This window comes from Oryza sativa, chromosome 6 (genome assembly GCF_034140825.1).
Source record: "Oryza sativa Japonica Group chromosome 6, ASM3414082v1".
Classification (NCBI taxonomy): domain Eukaryota; kingdom Viridiplantae; phylum Streptophyta; class Magnoliopsida; order Poales; family Poaceae; genus Oryza; species Oryza sativa.
Genome location: NC_089040.1, coordinates 10,729,436 through 10,747,500, shown reverse-complemented (window position 1 = coordinate 10,747,500; position 18,065 = coordinate 10,729,436). Strand labels below are relative to the sequence as shown.

At 46.8% G+C, this 18,065-nt stretch overlaps 1 protein-coding gene and 1 non-coding gene across 2 annotated transcripts; one reads left to right on the top strand and one right to left on the bottom strand.

Moving 5' to 3' along the window:
- Window positions 1-6,573: 6,573 nt before the first annotated feature.
- Window positions 6,574-10,648, top strand: LOC9269426 (uncharacterized). The gene is made up of 2 exons (XR_010742163.1): window positions 6,574-7,062; window positions 10,427-10,648. It is a non-coding gene; the product is annotated as an uncharacterized protein (transcript).
- Window positions 10,649-12,673: 2,025 nt separating this feature from the next.
- On the bottom strand, window positions 12,674-17,109 carry LOC4340787 (UDP-glycosyltransferase CGT). Its single transcript, XM_015786296.3, has one exon. The coding sequence runs from the start codon at window positions 17,032-17,034 to the stop codon at window positions 15,577-15,579; it is 1,458 nt and encodes a 485-aa protein (XP_015641782.1). The 5' UTR covers window positions 17,035-17,109; the 3' UTR covers window positions 12,674-15,576.
- Window positions 17,110-18,065: the final 956 nt, after the last annotated feature.

The following is an 18,065-nucleotide window of genomic DNA, read 5'->3' as shown; positions in this document are numbered from 1 at the left end:
AAGTGTGTGATTCTAATAATGCAAGTTGCAAACAAAATAATAATGACTTTTCAATTATAGGGGCAATTGATAAAAGGGTGACTTGCCTTGCTCAAGGTCTTCACGAAGCTTCACGAATCTTCGAGAAAACCCGCGATCGACGAAAATCCGATAACCGCAACTATACGCAAACAATTGAAAACCTAAACAAAAGACCAAAAGAAAGATCCTATTTAGACTAATTATTAGTGCCATTAAATAGATCTCGATTTTACGGAATTACTGGAAGTGGAACGGAGTCAATCGGATGAGCGATTGAGAAGGTATGAATTTTGGAAGTTTAATTGGAGTTTCTGGAATAGGAGAAATGGTTTATGAAATTTTATAGAAATAATATTCTCAAGAATATTATTGACAGTCACTGACGCGCGGGACCAAAGGAAATGATTTGTGGAATTTTGGAATAAGGAATTGATTTATGGGACAAAGGAAAAAGGATTTATTAAATCCTTGGAAAAAGAAAAGGATGGAGGGATGTCAATCAGACTTGTCTCGGGTGGCATTGGCGCGGCCCGAGGGACTTGCGCAGCTCGGGCGAGCCTAATGGGCCGGCACGGCCTGCGAGGAGGGCGGCCCAATGGGGCGCGGGGGAGAGAGGGACGGCCCGGTGGACCGATTCCACCGCGCGGGGTCCCGGGTGGGGCCCGCTTGTCGGTGGCACGGCCCACGGTGGGATGGGCGCACGCGAGGTGCGGCGCACGGGTTTCGGGTGCGCGGGGCTTAGGAGCGGTGCACCGGTTGGACGGATGGCGGCGGGCCCACATGCAGTCGCACGGCTTTCCGTGGACCGCGCGCACGGGAGGGAAGTCGGAGGGAGGGGACGACTGACCGGCTTGGCCCAGTCAAAGCCGAGGTGGCGCCGACGTGGCGCCTACGTGGCAGCCACGCGGGCCGGTGGGAGGAGGAAGAAGGGGAGGCCGAGATGGACGGCGGACGGCGGCCGTGTTCACCGGAGCAAGCGCGACGGATTTGGTCTTCGGGGAGCACACCGGAGTGACGAGGGCGTCGAGAAGGAGCGAGCCAACGGCTCGGATTTCGCCGGAGGGAGTTCGTCGGCGGTGGAATTCGACAGTGGCGGCCGGCGGCGAGAGAAAGGGGAAATCACCGAGGGGCGACGAGGACTCAATTCGAGGCGGTGAAAGCATCTCCGGGGTTCAAGGAGTCCGCTTCCGGCGTCGGATGGGGCGGAAGAGCACCAAGGAGGGCTGGCGACGAGCGGCGGCCTCCGGGAGCGGGCGGCAACGGCGGCGAGGCCATGCCGGGCGGCGGCGGGTCTAGGGGCGGCGTCTACGCGTGTTTGGGAGTGCCACCGAGCTACCACGCAAGCTAGCGGGGACGAGGGAGAGCGAGGAAGGGGAACGGGAGGAGGCACTACCGAGCCGGGCGGGCAGTGATGGGCGGTCGACGGCGCGGGGCGAGCTCTCCGGCCTTGGGCCGGGGAAGGGGAAGAAGAAGGGTGGCCGGAGTCCTCTTCGGCTCCTCGCGCACACGCCGGCTTCACCAGCACGCGCGACGGCGAAGGGAGGCGAGGTCGGCAGCTGCAAGGCGGCAACAAGGGCACGGCGGCGGTGGAAGAGAGATGCCGAGAGAGAATGAGATAGGGAGGCTCGGCCTGGGTTTTATGGGTGCTGGAAGTCGGTTTTGGGGGAGGAAACCGACTTAGGGCGGTCAAGGGGAGGAGCTGGCGGTCGCGCCCGTGGTCCAGGCGGTGGCAGGCGGTGACGCCGATGGTGGTCGGGCAAAAGGAAAAAGGAAGGGGGAGAAAGGGAGCTCTGCTCCTTGCTGTTTCGAGAAAAGTTGAAGGAGGGAGAGGGAGGCCGGCGGCGCATCGGGCGGCTGACGGCGCGCGGCGGAATCCGGCGAACGGCGTGGATGTGTTGGGCGGCGAAGGCGGTGGATCGTGCGGTGGAAATTGAACCGCGGGAGCGGGAGGAGCAGCGCCGGCTGGCGCGGGGCGAGCTGGCGCTGGGTCAAGGTGGGGGCGGCGAGCTGACGGCTGCCATCAGCGGCTCTGCCTCCGAGCGCAAGCGGACAAGGGCGAGGGAGCGAGCGGTTGAGCCCGAGGGGGAAAAAGGCGAAGAGGGCGGTGGAAAGGGGAACTCGTCCCTTCCGTTTAGGGCGGCGGGCAGGCGGGTCGCGGAACGGCGGTCACGCGAGGCAGGCGACGACCGGGTGGTCGGCCTCCACGCGAGCGCCCGCGGGAAAGGCGAAGGCGTTGGGAGCGGCGTCGGCGGGAAGCGACGCCGGGAGAGAGAGAAGGAAGGGAGACGGCGCTGTCTCTCGCTCCCGAACACGTGCGACGCACGCGCGAGAGAGCTGGGCCGAGAGGAGGGGATGGGCCGGGAGAGAGGAATCAGCCCATCGACAGGGGGGGCAAAATAGACTTTTTCGGAGGAGATTGATTTGGAGAGAAATGGAGAGATTTAGGGTTTGGATTCGAATTCAAATTTGATATTCAAATTCGAGGGTTTAGGGATGAATCAAGGGAGACTCAAGGAAATGATTCGAGATGGGGATTTGATATTTTCGGAAATGGGGATAGGTATTTGGCGGGGATTCAAGGGATGTGATTGAATTTCGGAGACTTGAGTTGGATTTGGAATCTTGAGGTGGACGATTTTGATGGCGATGAGAGGGAACAACGGGATTTGAATTGAGGTCCTTGGCACAACCTAGACTCGCACACAAAGAATGAAAATTTTCGCAATTAGGATTTTGCCGAAATAGTTTTTAACGACTCACGAAAAGCGGAGCGTTACAATCATCCACTCTCAAGATATTTAATCCTATTATATATATCATTGTATTTACTACATCCGTTCTAAAATACTTGTCGCTTTGAGTTTTTGTTTGTAAATTTTGATCATTCGTCTTATTCAAAAAATTATAAAATTATTATTTACTTTGATTGTGACTTGCTTTATTATCAAAAGCAATTTAAGCATAACTTATCATTTTTTACATTTGCACTAATTTTTCAAATAAGACGAATGGTCAAACGTTGCAATAAAAAAGTCAAAGCGACCACTAACTTGGGACGGAGGCAGTATTAGAGTGAGTTAAACGAGAAAGTGATAATAATGCTTATTTGGTCTTTGTGATAGTACTATTTGCGTCCTACTCCCTCCGTCCCTAAATATTTGACGCTGTTGACTTTTTTAAACATGTTTGACCGTTCGTTTTATTCAAAAGTTTTAAGTAACTATCATTTGATTCATTGTTAAATATAATTTTATGTAAAAATATAGTTTTATATATTTCACAAAAGTTTTTAAATAAGACGAACAGTCAAACTTGTTAAAAAAAATGTCAATGGTGAGGGAATATATTTTACAGGAATGGAAGGAGTATTACGGTGACCTATTTGTATTCTTTGCACGAGTTGGGCTGCATCTGGCCTCAAGCTAACAGGGGCCGTGGTGGTGGTCCGTCACAGCTCAGGTCCGTCAATACCTTGGGCTGTGCAGCTAATTGCCATGCCAAATTGCCATGGGCCGGTCAGGCCACCGTATTACCATCCGGCCACTGATTCACAGGCTAGGCGATCACGTTGAGACAGGAGGACATCAACGTGAAGGAAAAGTCCACTATAACTCCCTCAATATAGATCGACTCTAGTAGAGCGTAATGGAAAAAAATTGAAAATATGTTGTTCAATTTTTTTTCTTAGAAATATACGAGACGTAAAAGTTTTTTTGACCATCGTCGCGAGGAGGTAAAGCGAACTCGGGACGATATCACAATTTCCAAAAGCGACGACGGGAACGGCGAAGAAATCGCGTGGCAAAGGCTGTGAAAGTAGCGATGAGAGCAACAACATCGCTCCCCCACAATGTGAGGTGGTTGTTTGCGAAGATGGGCTCAACGACTTCAGCACTTTGCGCTTTCAATCCGTGAAGGAATAAGTTCATTTAAGATCTCTTAACTTGTCAACTAATTCGATTTTTTTGTCCTTCAACCGTAAAACACCAGATACAACTGGTCCCTCAACTATCAAAACCAGTACAGATGAGATCCCTCAGCGGTTTTGACTGACGTGACGTCTACGTGGCTAATTTGACTACGTGGCATTGACGTGTCGCTTACATGGCAATTCAATTAGAAAAAATAATAAATCTCGTGGGACCCACATATGCTAGTTTCACATAGAAATTAATTTAAAAATACTGGGGCCCACGTGGGCCCCACCTGTCATCCTCAGCCCTCCACTTCTTTCTCCTTTGTCCCTCTCTTCTCTCCCCTCTCGTCTCCCGCGACGGAGAGGCAGTAGCGCGCGGCGGCCGGCGGGAGAGGAGGGAGACAGATCCGCGTCCACGCGCTCGCCTTGCCCGCCGAGGCTGCGGGGCTCACGGGCGGGCACAAGAGCGCCGACGACCTACCTAGCCGCGAGCTCGCGGAGCCCTTCGCCGTCACCGTCGACCTCCTCGCGCCGCTCTTCGCCGACCTCCTGCGGCGCAGACCCGTGAACGAGCGTGCGAGTTTGGCGAGGAGATGGGCTGCTACAGCAGCCGGAGCGCAGACTCGCCGGCCAGCAGCGTCACGCGCTGGCGCTCCACCGGGAACAGTGACGCCAACGTGTTCTTGTCCCCGACGACCCACACGCACGAAGTTCACGCCGGAGTCCACGAGCCCCATGCCGAGCTCTGCGACCTGCTCGTGCGGGAACCGGGTGAGGCGGCCGAAGCAGACGTACACCACTGACGGCGCGGGCTTTGCGTCGAGCCACGCGAGCACACGCACGGCGTCCCAGCCGCGTCCGTGCTCCAGGACGTCGTCGCCGTCGCCGTTGACGAGGCAGACCGGCCTGACGGTGACCAGGAGAGGCTGTCAATAATCTCCTGTGGAACAATGCACGGGATGAATCAGATGAACTCGTGCTCAATTCCTATAGCAAATTTAACCCAGCTAATCTTATTAATGATTAATTAGCTAGTTCTGCGGCATTTATTTTTGCTACTAGTAGTATAGCACGTACGTGCGGATAACTCACTTTTGCGGGACGTTGTCCTCTCTTGCCGCGCGCGGTGGTGGTGGCGGTGGCGCCGCGCACCACGGATACGGTAAAGTCGGCCGACGTCGTCTCATCCGGCCGCGGCGGCGAGGCAGACGGGGAGGCGCTGTCCATGATGGAGAGACAGACAGTGAAGGCGCGGGAGACCTCCCCGGGGATGAATGTGGCGGTGGCCTCAGCCTGCCCCTGCCCCTGCCCCTGCCCGTGCAGCGCCCACAGCCGCGCCGTCAGCTCGTGCCCGCGCGTCAGCTCCCTCACCACCGCCTCGTGCTCCCCGTTCCACCCAAGCTAATGTCACCGCTACCGCTTCACGGATGGTTTCCGTTCGTGTTATGCTCACTCTCGCGCGCGCGATGTAGCCGCGATGCGGTTGAATTCAGTTGGGTTTGGAAGGGATGGATGGTTGGTGGCGTGGCAAGGGAAGGGAGCGTGCGGTAGAAGTAGAGGAGAGCAGCGAGTGAAGCGGAGAGGAAGAAGAGGAGGGCCACTATTTTTTAATTAATTTCTATGTGAAACTGACATGTGGGTCCCATGAGTTTTTTTATTTTTCTGGATCAAATTGCCACGTAAGCGTTACGTCAATGCCACATCAGATGAAGACTAAGTCAAATTAGCCACGTCAGTTAAAACCGCCGTCCAAACCGTCAAGGGACCTCATCTGCACTTATTCTAACCGTTGAGGGACATGTTATATCTGGTTTTTCAGTTGAAGGATGAAAATCGGGCTCGTTGACAAGTTAAGGGACTAAAGATGATGAACTTATTCCATCCGTGAAAGCACAGGTCTGCTGGCACCACTTCGCTCTTTCAAGCTGAGAGAGCGCGGCCCAATTGGCGCCAGCGATCTCGCTTTGCCGGCGTGCGAGGATGGACACCTACATGGATGGATGGTTGGCGATCCGGTGACTAATGCAGAATTATTTACTCAATTGAGGTTAATTAATTGCTAATGATAGTAATTTTTTTTAGATAATGGAATATATTATCCCGGTCTTTGCTTAAAAGGAGCTACAACCAATTATTACATAGAAGAGCTCAAGAAAAGAGTGTAGATCAAAGAGTATAGATCTATACAGCTAGAACACACCCAACTAGAAAAAAAACAAAACCGTAACTAACATAAGGAGACATGTTTATTTATTATAGTCTATTTGTAAATCTCCATATATTGTAGGCTAATGATAGTATTAAAAAAGGCTGTGCTAATTTATTCATTAATCGTGCGAGTCTGCTAATCGGTAGTGCAATGCAGTGGGCCCACTGATTTTTTTTATTGGTTTTTGCTATACATCACCAGTGTGTTTTTTCCCCAAATCACACTCAAATTCCTAGCCTTTGGATGGACATCAAGATTCGTATTACGTCCGCTCAAAAAAAAAAGATTCGTATAACGTTATCGGGCCCGCAGTCTTTGTCGGGTTAGGATCCGTTTTGTGTTAACCCGCTTTCGACCAAACCCAATCCAAACACGATTTTGCGATATTTCCGACACAGGGCGGGGATTTTTTTTTTGGAAACAAAACTACCCACTCTCAGCGCCACACCTCGATGTCATTGAGGCGAGGGGGCGAATCCGGCGGCGGCGATTCTCCTCACCGGTGGGAGGAGGCCAACAGCAAAACTCCTCGGCTGCAGCCGGGCTCAGCCGGCGGGCGCAGCGCGGCGCCCTCTGCTGAGATGTCGTTGAGGGTATGGGGCGAATCTGGCGGCGACGATTCGCCTCGGCTGCAGGGAGATTCCAGCTCGTGCAAAAAGACTAAAAGCCGGACACCATCGCTGCAGCCAGGCTCAGCCAGCGAGCATGTTGCGGCGTCCTCCGCCACCGCCGTGGAGACACGCTTGGAGTTCGGCAAGGTTGACGGCGAGGCGCACGCACCCCGCTCCCCTGCACTTGGCAAGGCAACAACAGTTGTTATGTGTTCATCAACCAAGCATGCGCTAAATCGCAGGGCAGTTGCTGGTGGTCTTGATTTGGATCCAAAAAGGTCAGGCGTCAAGATAAAAAAAACAAGGTGAGCATGTGTTCTTTCGTATGTGTTTTGCCGCTGATTTGTTGATTCAATCTTTTTGCCCTTCTTCTTGATCTGTGTATTTGTTTAATGTATTAATGCTCCAAAAAAACAGGTTGGGGGTTAGATATGTTGGTTTGGAATGGATTTTTTTTGTTTTACACGAAGGCTGTCTGGATGTTGGTTGACACTGGGGACAAGATCTTGTGATGGCAGTTCTAGTTTAGGATTATTTTCATGATTTGACTTTGTTAGGTTAGCATGTTTTGACAACATCTTCTTTGGAGTGTCAGTATTTTCTACGTAGCTCAGTTCTTAATCATGTATAAATGCATTTCAGTACTGATTTAGTTTCTTATTGCAGTCCTCAAAATTTTCAGTGGGTATTTGAGCACCAGTACCAGGGGTTTTAGAGCAACAACATTTTTTTAGAGCAGATTGGAGTTCCATGAATGGGAATAGTGTTGTAGGCAAGAATCTAATTAATAGTAATACTGCACTGTCTTTTCGGTTACATGTGTCTTTAAAATTTTCAAAAGAACACTTTATGGCTATAAAGGAAACTAAAATAAATCCTTATCTACTAAGCATGTTCTGTAATAATTGATTTTATCAACTCTTGCCAGGAAAGGATGTTCTGTTTTGCAGTAGTATAGGTTATGCTAATTTAAGTTCCTTTGTAGTTTTGTTAGCAACAGTGGATGCCTGCTCCTTTGTCTTCCTGATCTTTTTCTTTTCCAGGGAACTCTTGTCCAAATATTTTTAACTCTCCTCTTTTGGATTTTGTGGAGCATGAGAACTATAATTAAGATCCAGATTTTCTTTTCTGCTCAACCTGAATACATTTGTTCCTTATTTGCATCCTATTCCCACAACCCATTTTGCCAAGGACTTTTTCTTTGTATTGTTCAGGGGGGAGGTGGGTTAGATGCAGGTACAATTTTGTATAAAGAGTTTACTAGTTTAGTTTTATCTTTACTAGCTGGAATATATTGAAATGAAATCTGCCTGTTCTGAATTTGGCGGCGACGGAGGCAAGCCGGCGGTGAAGACGTAGACGCCCAACAACGGTGGTGTGACCAACCAACCATATAGGCGAAGACACCAGTCGGCGGCGACGGAGGCAGGCCGGCGGTGAAGTCGTGGACGCCCATGAACGGTGGTGTGACCAACCAACCGTATAGGCGAGGACACCAGTCGGCGGCGACGGAGGCAGGCCGGCGGTGAAGTCGTAGACGCCCAACAGCGGCGGCTTAATAGGCCTGCCGTGTAGGCGGAGGCACCAATCGGCGGCAACGGAAGCAGGCCGGCGGTGAAGTCGTTGTTGTTATCAGCAATGGCGGTGGCGAAGACAAGCCGGCAGAGTGGACTCGCGGCTGATCGACCGGAAAGCTGAGACGCCTCGAGTCCATGACCAGCATCAATCGCCTCAATAGTGCCGCGTAATTATATGCGAACAACAACAAAAAATAGCAAGAGATTAATCTGAGATTAAAAATCAATATAATAAATAATGATAAAAATCAGATTGGGTTTCCCCCTGACTGATTTGGATCAAGTCAGAGAAGAGGAGCTTGAAGAAGTGGTCGACGGAAAGGAAGTGAAAACTCCCAAAGCGAAAACGAAGTCGGCGACTCATGAAATTGATTCCATCGCGCTCGTTGATAGGAAGCTCGACGCAGCCCCTACCTGGCGCGCCAACTGTCGAAACATGATTTCGGCAATAATAAAAGGGGGTAGCGTACGAGACCTAAAAGTGGATGGATGCGGAGACAAAGGATTTAGACAGGTTCAGGCCCTCTCAATGAGAGGTAATACCCTACTCCTGTTTGGGGATTTGAATCCGCCGAGTGTGTAGTATAGATCTGACGATCAGGTTGTCTCATGCCCCCTAGAGGGCCTTCTGCCCACCTTATATAGGGTGGGGGGCAGGATTACAAGATAGAAACCTTAACCAATACGGTATCGGTTTCCTAAATCTACTTTACAATATTATCAAACCAGGACTTTAGGCTGTTCCGTAATATATAAGGAAACGTAATACCCGAGTCATGATCTATTACATATTCCATAGATATAAGTTATCCCCTATGACTAGTCGGATAACCATGCCGTGTGGGTATGGGGTACCCATAATCTCCACATGTAGTTGGTTTGCTCTGAATTTTTTTGGCCTGGAAGAAGCTGTTCTGGTTTGAAGATACCGATCATTGTCAATATGCGTGTAGTTTTGTGTTTGTTCTGAATTTTTTGGCTTGTGTGCAGTGGAGAAACTGTCCCGATTCAATTTCAGCATGTGTGTGGTGGAGTAGAGGCATATGCATATTTTTTTGTTAATAAATGTTTTATCTATGATATTTTCCCACAAGGAATTCCTATGAGGGCAATTCCTATGAGGAATTGGGTATGCCCCACAAGGAGGTTGGTATTGTCCTGCGGTGGCATGTAGCCTTGTGTTGGGCACTGTTGGTTAGGAGGATACCCATTGTTACTCTCACCATGCATGTCCTTGCCTGCAAAGTAATATATTAGTTTTGTCAGCCGTTAGTTAGATAAAAGGTATATAGTTTTAACTAAATTGGGTAAAACTAAAATATTTCTGTTGGGTGATCGCTAGGTTCTGTCCTAGTTAGGTAAAAGGTATGATTGCATTTAACAAACATAGTTTTGTAAGAAAAGAGAATAGTTTTGTTTGCTATTAGAATTCATAGTTTTGTTAGTTCAGTCAGAAATACTTTAACCTCTACCTTTAAGTTATGTCAGAAATACAACAATTAGAGTTTTGATAGCCATTAGAATTCCTAGTTTTGCTAGTGCAGTCAGAAATACTTTAACCTCTACTTTCAAGTTTTGTCATAAATACAACAATTAGTAGTTTTGTTAGCTATTAGAATTTCTAGTTTTGCTAGTTCAGTCAGAAATACTTTAACCCCTACTTTCAAGTTCTGTCAGAAATACAACAATTAGTAGTTTTGTTAGCCATTAGAATTTCTAATTTTGCTAGTTTAGTCAGAAATACTTTAACCTCTACTTTCAAGTTTTGTCAAAAATATTGCAATTAGTAGTTTTGTTTGCCATTAGAATTCCTGTTTTTGTTAGTTCAAAATGGGTATTAGTTCTGCTTTGTCAGCAATTAGTTTTGTGGAGTTCTTCTGATTGCTTCTTCTGTCTATCTTATTGGACTAGACACATAGTTAGATGGCTGAAATGGCATTTGGTTAGCTTTGTCTTGGTCCCTTCTTTGTTAGAAAAGACATGTTTCTACAAATCTATAGTGATTTATGTATGCGCACTATAGGTCTGTTCTGTAATTTTTATATTCTCACTGATATACTGACAGCTAGTAGAACCTCTCTTTTTTTTTCAGCAAATAATCAACCTGCAATGGGGGGCAGGGGGATCAATGATGTGTTCAGCTTTTTGGCTAGTGATAGAAGTACATATATATATGTTTTCAGATATAGGTCCTACAACATGATAATAATTTTCAGATATATGTGCACTTTGTTTTGTTAAAAGCTCAGATATCTGTGCACCTAGTTTTAAAATCTGCATGCTCCAAGGCTAACAGGAAGCTATTTATTTGTCAGTCTGCAGAACCCCATGCTCCACTACTATTCATCTACATTGTCAAATTAGATTGATATTTCCATCAATGAGGCACAACCCAGTGGGTCAATTCAGTTTGGGATCAAATAAGAAAGGGGGGAGAAAACTAATCACATATTTGAAGTACTAATAAGAACCATGGGACGAGAGACTTTTTGACTCAAATCAATCCAGATTTTGGAAGAGGCAAGTATTTTCAAATCAAGTGTTTTGATTTTCTGCGCTAAGTTCTGGGCCATGTTTCAGCTGTGATGGCTCCAATACTAAAATGCTGTGGGCTTTTTTTTCCTGTGCCCTATACGGGGCCAAATGCTAGCCCAGGTCTCAATAATGAGCTAAAATCTGGCCCAAAACAAAACGGGTTTGGGAAACAGATCCGACCCCAAAAAAAAAGATCGCTGGGAAAAAACAAAACACGCACCCGCGCGCTCACTCGCGGTGGGATCGCGTGGGCGGGGATCACGCGCATCGGATGGTCAGGGATATTCTAGTGCGTTTACAAAATTTATCACCCTAGTGACACATAGACAGTCCCTTTTTTATTAGGGACCGCGATGTTGATAGCCACGTCGAACCGTTGATGCGTGCATGAGACCGCGTCCCCTTTCTACCAAGCCACGATTCCATAGAACCACCTTTTCCGTGCCCAACACTTCGCGCGCTTGTCGAGCGAAAACATCGGTGTCTACGTCAGAAAAAAAAATGTAGGTGTCATCACTATCACACTTTGGTCCTACGATTTCGTCGTGATATCACGATTCCTAATGGCAATGTTGTGCCCACTTCGCAACCTCTCTTCATGCGAACTCGCCTCTTTGCTTTACTCCCCCGTGATACCGTCCAAATAGCTTCTGGACACAGCGACGCCGTTAACAAGTTCACTCATCCCTCGCGTGACGAAGGTCTATTCAAGTAAATAATTTTGCATCATTGTTAATGTAAAAGGCACGCACTGGTCTGAGAGATCTGTTTAACTCTAGTGCAGGTCCAAAGAGATTGCTTTCGGGTTCTGAGCGTGCCAGCTAGTTTGATCTTGCAACCAACAAGATAGAAACAAAGACAAAGAGTTAAATCCATCAATGATAACCGATCGGCTGGATTGCCGATGATGTATCGTCCGAAACCATGCCGATGTAACTTGCATCAGATCGGCAAAGGCGGGTAAAATTTGGAGATTGTTCGATCTACTCGATCGGCTGTAGACGTTAGCCATATGTAATCCGTCCAATGGAACACGCTTAGATCGAGCGACTGGGATAGATCAATAGTTGCACCGAGGCATCATAAATCACTCAATATCTGAATATGCCCCAAAGTATGGATTATGCATATTCACAGCATAGCCAATAGGGCAAGCCTAACGTGTATCGGCTAGTACTTCGATACCACTTTATACCAAGATATCAGCACAGATGAAATATACCAAATTGGAATCAATCTAACAAGCAGGGTGAACTAACAGACTGATAAGAAGTTTAATATGCTTTAAACGGATGAGATCTTGATATAAAGGGCAGATTTAGATGATCCAGAACCAAATAGGGAAACAGGATGACTAAATCAGGTAACATCGGCTGAAACTCTGACACTATCTCTATTAGTATTCAAAGAAAGAGCTAGATAAAGCGTTTCAAGGCAGTACTTAACAGATCGAACCTAACCGATGCAGCATTAAGCATGAAAAGAAACACAATATCTAAGCAAATCGATGAAAACTCGTTCAAGATGGTAGATACACCGCATAATCTAGCCTAACGCCGACATCTAAGCCTATCAGCCGTTTTCGATGATAGAGGCTAGCCGATGGGGTTAGATGACGAGATCGATCTAGATTATGCGGTATATGTGATAACTCGGCGATTCACGTAAACAAGATTAGAGTGTCATGGAGATGTAAGCACTAATCCCGATAACACAAACCGCCATAACAAGCTTTACCTCTTCGTCGAAGATCAAACCTGGTGCAGCACAACTCAAAAGCAAAATCTCGTCGAAATAATGAAAATAGAAAAGGGTGGCGATGCGCCGAAGTATTATTGAACTGTCGTCCCTTGATTACAAGGTGTCGGGTCATATTTATACCCGAAGTACATAATATGTCCTTTCTGGACATGAGTCTTATCTCTAACACAACTTAAAATACAAATAAGTTCTCTAACACAACTTAAAATACAAATAAGTTCTTTGGTGGACTCTTACCAAACATATCCCTAAGGAAACTGAAAATGTCCTAATTAACATATACAATTGCCCTTTTTAGGACTCCAATCCTTGTGCGGCAATGGCTGTGTAGTGCTTTGACAAATCTTGACGACAGTCGTGGGGCCATCTTTTTCGGGACTGGTTGAATCGGCTTGACCCTGTCGGATTTGGCGCTAGCCGACATGCGGCAGCTGATACCGCCTGTAGCTGATTTATGCGACAACCGATGCTGCTAGTAGCCGATGTGTACTCTGCCTTCTCGAACGGATTTTCTCCAAATAGGCTTTGGCTCTAACTTTGAATCCGGCCCATGACATTACCAAATTTGGTCGTTAACAATCATGTATATTTCTAAGAAAAAAATGAAAAGTATATTGCTCGTGACGATGTTCAACGGTTGAAGCTTGATGTTTTGGGTACGAAGGAGGAATGTTTCAACAACAAATGAGCTATGTTACACTAGTTTTAGAAGTTGAAATTTGTTTTTACCTAGTGGTGATATTTTTCTACATTAGGTGAAACAACACCTGAATATTGGGGGAATTGTGTGCCCAATTTATTAGAGGAAAAATCTCTCTAAGCTTCTAATCTATCTATTAAATTATTAAGACAACTTTGAAAGGAGGCACCATATTGGCAGTGAGGGCTAAAAATTCCCACATTAATCGGAGAAAAAAAAGGAGAGTCCAAGTAGCAATACAATTTTAAAATAGCTGAAATTCGGAATTAAAAATAAGGAATATTGAGAGAAGAGTCCATATAAGAACCGAATACGAGATTAATCAAAATAAAATAAAATCCAAAATTAGAAAAGAAAAGAAGAGCCCAAGTAGGAATATACTTTGAAATAGCTGAAATTCGGAATTAAAAATAAGGAATATTGATAGAAGAGTCCATATAATAACCTAATACGAGATTAATTAATATTTGAAATAAAAATAAAAATAAAATCAGAAATTAGCAAAAAGAAAAGAAGAGTTCAAGTAGGAATACAATTTAAAATTAACTAAAATTCGGAATTTAAAAAAACAATATTTAAGGAAGAATCCATATAAGAACCAATACGAGATTAATTACAATTAAGACATAATAAAATAATATCCAAAATCAGAAAAATTAAAAGAGAGTTCAAGTAGGAATACAATTTTGAAACAACTAAAATTCAAAAATAAAAAATAAAAATATTAAAAGAACACTATACGGTATTAATTAATTTTTTTTAAAAAAATAAATTCTGAAATTAGAAAAAGAAAAAAAGATTTCAATTAGAATACAATTTATATCTAACTAAAATTGGTGATAAAAAATAAAGACTATTGAAAGAAAAGATTGTCTAAAACACATGACGAGATAAATTAACTAACAGGGCTATAAAAGGAGTTGAGTGGTGGCGGTTGATATGACATATAAAAATTGTTAATAAAACACCAAATAGAATCCTAATGACGATTAAAAAGATGGACGACAGGTAGGCCGTGAAGCAAACGGGCAAGGCGGTTGCCAAGACTTCTATAAAGTAAAAAAATAAACCCCATTGATAATCATATTTAATTTTTAAAATCTCAATGACAATAAAAAGGATAAGCAGCGAGCGGGGTGTATAGGAGTATAGTTGCAAAGCCGCCGACGGTTGGTGGGATTTCTAGAAAATAAAAAATGAATTCCAACAATAGTTATGTTCGATTTTTAGAATCCCAATGACAATAAAGAGTAGGCGGCAGATGGGCCATGGCGGAGTATAGTGGCATCGTTTGACGGGACTTCTAAAAATTATAAAAAATTAAACACAACAAGACATAAACTCTACAAACTACAATGTCCAATTTTTAAAGGTTCGAAACTTCTGAAAAGTAAAAAAAAAACCCAATGACAATCATGTTCGATTTTAAAACCACAATGACAATCAAGAAGGGAAGCAGCGGGTGAGCCATAAAGAAGTATAATGGAAAAGCCACTGACGGTTTGGCGGGACTTTTAGAAAGTAAAAAATGGACCCGAACGATAATTATGTTCGATTTTTAAAATCCCAATGGCAATAAAGAGAAAAGACAATAGACTGGACGTAGAGGAGTATAATGACAGCGTTTGACGGAACTTCTAAAAATTATATAAACTAAACCCAACGAGATAATAAACTCTAAAAACTATAAGATCCAATTTTTAAAGGTTTAAAGGAGAATGAATAGAAATAGTGGTAAATCGAGCAAGCAAATAAAAAAGATATGATAGAAGTAAGGGGTAGCAACTGGTGTGACTTTTAAAAACTACATAATTAGAAATACGGAGATGATAAGGTTTGGTAAAAAAAAGTCTTAAGACAACGGAATAGTTTTTAATAAATGCTAAGTAAAATCATACTGAAAAATATATATGATTTTGTTTAGATGTTAGCCACGCAATTGCGCGGACCGGCCAGCTAGTTGACATAATTGAAATAAAGAATTATACCCCTCCCCCAACTATCTGGACAAATAACAACCACAAAGCTTTATTTTGGATAACCTCTAGTGGTTGAAATACTATTTGGGTTGATAATTTTGGTTGAAATTGTTGGTGACATCTCGTGCATGTGTGCTTATCATGGAACAAAAAGGTTTTTTATGATGTGAGCCTACCACCTGTGGACTGTGGTGACTGACTGACAATGCTTGAAGATGCTGCCATTTCGTTTGGACGTTTGCCCATTCCGTCTTCTCCTCGCTTCTCTCACATTCCGTTCGTGATGACAAGCCCATCACGGCACCGTCGCACCAACTCCGCCAAGCTCCGGTAGCTGCTCCCTCCGGCGGCCACCGCCCTCGCCGCGGCCTCACGGACGCTCGCCGCCGCCTTCCTTACACCCTCGTCGGCCATCGCCGACCTCACCTTCCCGGCGATGTCCTCCGCGCTCACCACCCCATCATCCTCCCCCTCCCAGCTCCAGGTGTCCACCCACACGCCGATCCCCGCGCGCGCCACCACGCCGGCGTTCACCCGCTGGTCGGCGAACCTCGGCCACGCCACCACCGGCACGCCGCTCGCCGCCGCCTCCGTCACCGAGTTCCACCCGCAGTGGCTGATGAACAGACCGACGGAGGGGTGGTTCAGGACCTCCTCTTGACGCACCCACGCCATGGTCACGAGGCCACGGCCATGGATTCTCTGCAGGAAGGCTTCTCCGAGCAGGTCGGTGAGCTCGCCGGCGTCGTCTCTGTCCACGACGGCGCCCTTCACCACCCACAAGAAACGGTGGCCGCTTGCTTCTAGCCCGGCGGCGAGCTCGCTCAGCTGGTCTCTTGGCAACGCCTTGCGGCTGCCGAAGCTGACGTAAACCACCGACCGCGCCGGCTGCGCGTCGAGCCACGGCAAGTAGCTGCCTGAATCTTTCGCCGGAATGGGCGCCGGGCTGAGTGGCCCAACGGCGAACACCGGCGGTAACCCGGCGGCGACGGTTCCCTGCCGCAACGCCGCGACGGCCTCCGGCTCCAGGGCGTCGAACGCGTTGACGACGAGGCCGTCTGCGTTCGCGAGGCTGCGAGCGTTCGCGATGAACTGCCGGGTGAAGATGTCGTCCGGGTCGTGCAGCGCCTGCGGGACGGATGACGTCGGAACGCGGCACACGCCGGGGACGTCGACGTCGCCGATGGCGTGCCCGCCGCCGGCGTTGGCGTCGAGGTAGGTGGGCAGGTAGGCGAGGAAGGAGAACATCGTGGCGGAGGCGGTGAAGAAGACGTAGCACGGGAGGCGGAGGTCCTTGGCCACCGGTATCACAACGGAGGCCAAGGCGATGTCAGCGACCAGCGCCGACGCCGCCGCCGACGCGCCGCCGGCGAGGAGCGGCGCCAGGAGCGACGCCGACCGGCGGATGGCCTCGTAACGGACGTAGAACGGGTCGGCGCCGGCGAACTCGGACACGTCGAGGGACGCGAGGTCGAGCTCGAGCCGTCGAACGGCGGGGAACGCGGTGAAGTGCGCGGCGAGGTGGCGTGCCTCGGCCGACGACACGGTGGGCACGGCCGCGACGAGGGACACGTCGCAGCCATGGCCGGAGCACAGCGCGGCGGCGAGGCGGGTGAAGGGAACCAGGTGGCCCATGCCGGCGCTTGGTAGGAGGACGACGTGCGGCCGCGATGATCCTGGGGTAGCACGGACGTCGCCGGAGTTGGGTGTTGCCGCCGAACACATGGTCGAACACCTTGGGTTCTTGACTTCTTGGGACTCAACAGTTCAGCTGTTGTTTGATGCGTAGTGCTTAATGCTACTAGTTGTGTGGGTAGATTTGTATATGTAGTACAGTTTATCTTTACCTTTGGGGGCTACCTAACATTAATTTTTGGATTATTTTGACAACGGAATGACTTCCACAGAGGCGGCTAGGTTAGGTGTCATCAAATCGAGCATGCATAAGAAGCATAAGTTTGTTCGCCAAGAAAAGAGAGTTGGAACGATCTTGTCATCTTGATTGCTTAGGTAGAGTTCTTTACGGCAAACAAATTACATAAATGGGGTCACCAAATAAGTATTCTTTTTTTTAACTTTAGTTAAAATCAAACTACTTCAAATTTGACTAAATTTGTAGATAAATATAGTAATATTTACAACACCAAATTAGTTTTATTAAATTTATAATTGATTATATTTTTATAATATATTTGTTTTGAGATGAAAATATTACTATATTTTTTTTTACAAACTTGAAACAGTTTGACTTTGATCATAATCAAAACGACTAATAATCTGAAACAAAGAGAGTAATGCATAACTGATTTAGGGGTTTTTTTTCTCCTTTTTATCAAATGCCTCTACTTGCTAAACAATGCTGGAACTGCTGTATCGTGAGTGCGAGAGTGATTTAGGGTTTTTTTTCTCCTTTTTACATTGACACCCTCCGTGCTAGAGTGCTGAAGGCGAAATATTTCCCTAATGGTAATTTGCTGAACTCTTCAGTGAAAGATGGAATGTCATACTCCTGGCGAAGTATCATGAGAGGTGTTGATTTGCTCAGGGACGGTATCATTTGGAGAGTTGGGGATGGATCGTCTTTGAATATCTGGAAGGACCCTTGGATCCCAAGGGATAGAACTAGAAGACCAATAACACCAAGGAGATAATCCCTTCTCACTCAGATGTCTGAACTAATTGACCCAGCTGATGGTTCATGGGATGAGATTCTTATCAGAGACACGTTTTGGGAGGAAGATGTGGAGCACATTCTC